General features: G+C 65.5%; 1 protein-coding gene across 1 annotated transcript in view; it reads left to right on the top strand.

The window, feature by feature from the left end:
- The window catches only part of STAB1 (stabilin 1), a 26300-nt gene that overhangs the window by 19034 nt on the left and 5165 nt on the right, over positions 1-2101 (top strand). The window contains exons 40-46 of the mRNA XM_010851938.1: positions 77-202; positions 359-432; positions 559-633; positions 884-1006; positions 1281-1328; positions 1541-1618; positions 1732-1878. Coding sequence (XP_010850240.1) covers positions 77-202; positions 359-432; positions 559-633; positions 884-1006; positions 1281-1328; positions 1541-1618; positions 1732-1878 — 671 coding nt within the window. The remainder of the gene's footprint in view (positions 1-76; positions 203-358; positions 433-558; positions 634-883; positions 1007-1280; positions 1329-1540; positions 1619-1731; positions 1879-2101) is intronic.

The raw sequence follows: 2101 nt of genomic DNA, 5'->3' as shown, positions 1-2101 counted from the left end.
CCCCGCTCACGGCTCTCTGGGCCCGTCTGCCCCGCCCCCGCCCTGCTCACGGCTCTCTCGGCCCGTCTGCCCCTAGCGGTGGACCCATGTGCGCGTGACCATGGCGGCTGCTCCCCCCACGCCAACTGCACGACCGTGGCACCTGGTCAGCGGACGTGCACCTGCCTGGACGGCTACACGGGCGACGGGGAGCTGTGCCGGGGTGAGGCTGGCTGACGCGGGCTGAGGGTCTGGCTTCAGTCAGACCAGGACGGGCTGAGGGGCACACGGGAGTGTGGGTGCTGAGAGTAGGGGGAGAGCACCCAGACGGACGGACGGACGGAGGGGCTACCCCTCATCCCAGCGCCTCTTCCCCCAGAAGCCAACAGCTGTCTCATCCGCCATGGGGGCTGCCACATGCATGCCGAGTGTATCCCCACAGGCCCCCAGCAGGTGAGATGACTGGGGGAGCCGCGCACTGGGGCTGGGCCGTCCCCCACAGGGCGGGTGCTCCTCAGACCAGGCCCTCGGAGGGGTGCGCCTCCATCCAGCAGCCCCGCTGACTGGGATCTGTGACAGGTCTCCTGCAGCTGCCGCGAAGGTTACAGTGGGGATGGCATCCGGGCCTGTGTGCTCCTGGACCCCTGCTCCCAGGTCAGGCCCCCAGGGCACCCCCAGCGTCCAAGAGGGAGGGGCCGGGGAGGGGGGGCCCAGCCTTCCTGAGCCCCAGCGAGGTCCTGAGTGCCTCTGAAGGGACAGCCACCTTCGCCACCAGGTCAGGTGTGAGCAGGAAGAAACGGGTTTCTGGGGTGTGGACAGGGAAGCTCGCGGCCCCTTCCCCAGGGCTGGTCACGGCTGAGGAGGGCTGGGAGTCACCACTGCCTCTCTCCTGTCCCCACCGCAGAACAACGGAGGCTGCAGCCCCTATGCCGTGTGCAAAAGCACAGGGGATGGCCAGAGGACCTGTGCCTGCGACGCAGTCCGCACCGTGGGGGATGGCTTCACCTGCCGAGCCCGCATCAGCCTGGTAATGATGCCCAGGGAGGGCCCTGACCCGACCCTGGCAGTGCCCCCCACGGGCCTGAGCCATGGTGTTGGCTATTGCTCCTGATCCTGACTCCACCTGGGCCTGACCCAGTTACGGTCCATGAAACCCATTCTGATCCCAGAGCAGACTGCCCTGGCTTTCCTTTCTTCGTCTCTGCCTTGGCCAGACCTTGGGCTCCCGGTGCTGGGACAAGCACCAGCCCTGACTGCAGGCCGACCAAACTCTGAGCTGACCCTTGCCTTCCCTGCCTCAGGAGCTGCTTCGGGACAAGCACGCCTCCTTCTTCAGCCTCCATCTCCTGGTGAGTGACCAGCTGGCCTCCACATCCTTGGTCCAGCCTGGGTCTCTCTGACCTGCAGGTCCCACCTGTCTCTGAGCCTTGATAGTCTCATTTGGTCAGAAGCTGGCTGCTGGTTTGGTTTCTGAGTCCAGGTCTTTCCTGGAAAATCAGTAGAAGCCTCAAGTTGGTCCCAAGTTGCCCTTCCCACTCAAGCTGTTACCCTCTCCCCTCAGGAATACAAGGACCTCAAGGGGGACGGGCCTTTCACAGTCTTTGTGCCGCATGCAGATCTGCTGACCAACATGTCACAGGTGACTCAGCCCTTGGAGCAAGGCTGGGGTGGGGTGGGCCTGCTGGGCTGTGGGCCCTACCTGGGCACAGAGGTGGCAGTGAGGCCCCTGCACCCTTGTGACTCCCACTGTAGGACGAGCTGGCCCGCATTCGTGCCAACCGCCAGCTTGTGTTCCGGTACCACGTTGTTGGCTGCCGACAGCTGCGAAGCCAGGAGCTGCTGGAGGAGGGCTATGCCACCGCACTCTCGGGGCATCCGCTGCGCTTCAGCGAGAGGGAGGTAGGCCCAGCTCCGCCCACCCCCGATGCGGGCTGTCCACAGACCCAGCACTCCACTGCTCTCAGGGTCCTCGCCTGGGCCCTGCGCCCGTGCCTTCAAGACCCTCTCACCTTCCCAGGCTGGCTTTACTGACAGGGAGATGACACCAGCCCTGGACGCTGCCTACTACCAGCCAGGGGCTAGTCCTGGGCTCAGGACTTCTGAGTGTGGCCCCGTGTCCGTG

This window comes from Bison bison, unplaced genomic scaffold, assembly GCF_000754665.1.
Source record: "Bison bison bison isolate TAMUID 2011002044 unplaced genomic scaffold, Bison_UMD1.0 scf7180017864304, whole genome shotgun sequence".
NCBI lineage: Eukaryota > Metazoa > Chordata > Mammalia > Artiodactyla > Bovidae > Bison > Bison bison.
Note: the sequence above shows the minus strand (reverse complement) of the source record. Positions and strands in the feature narration are given on the sequence as shown.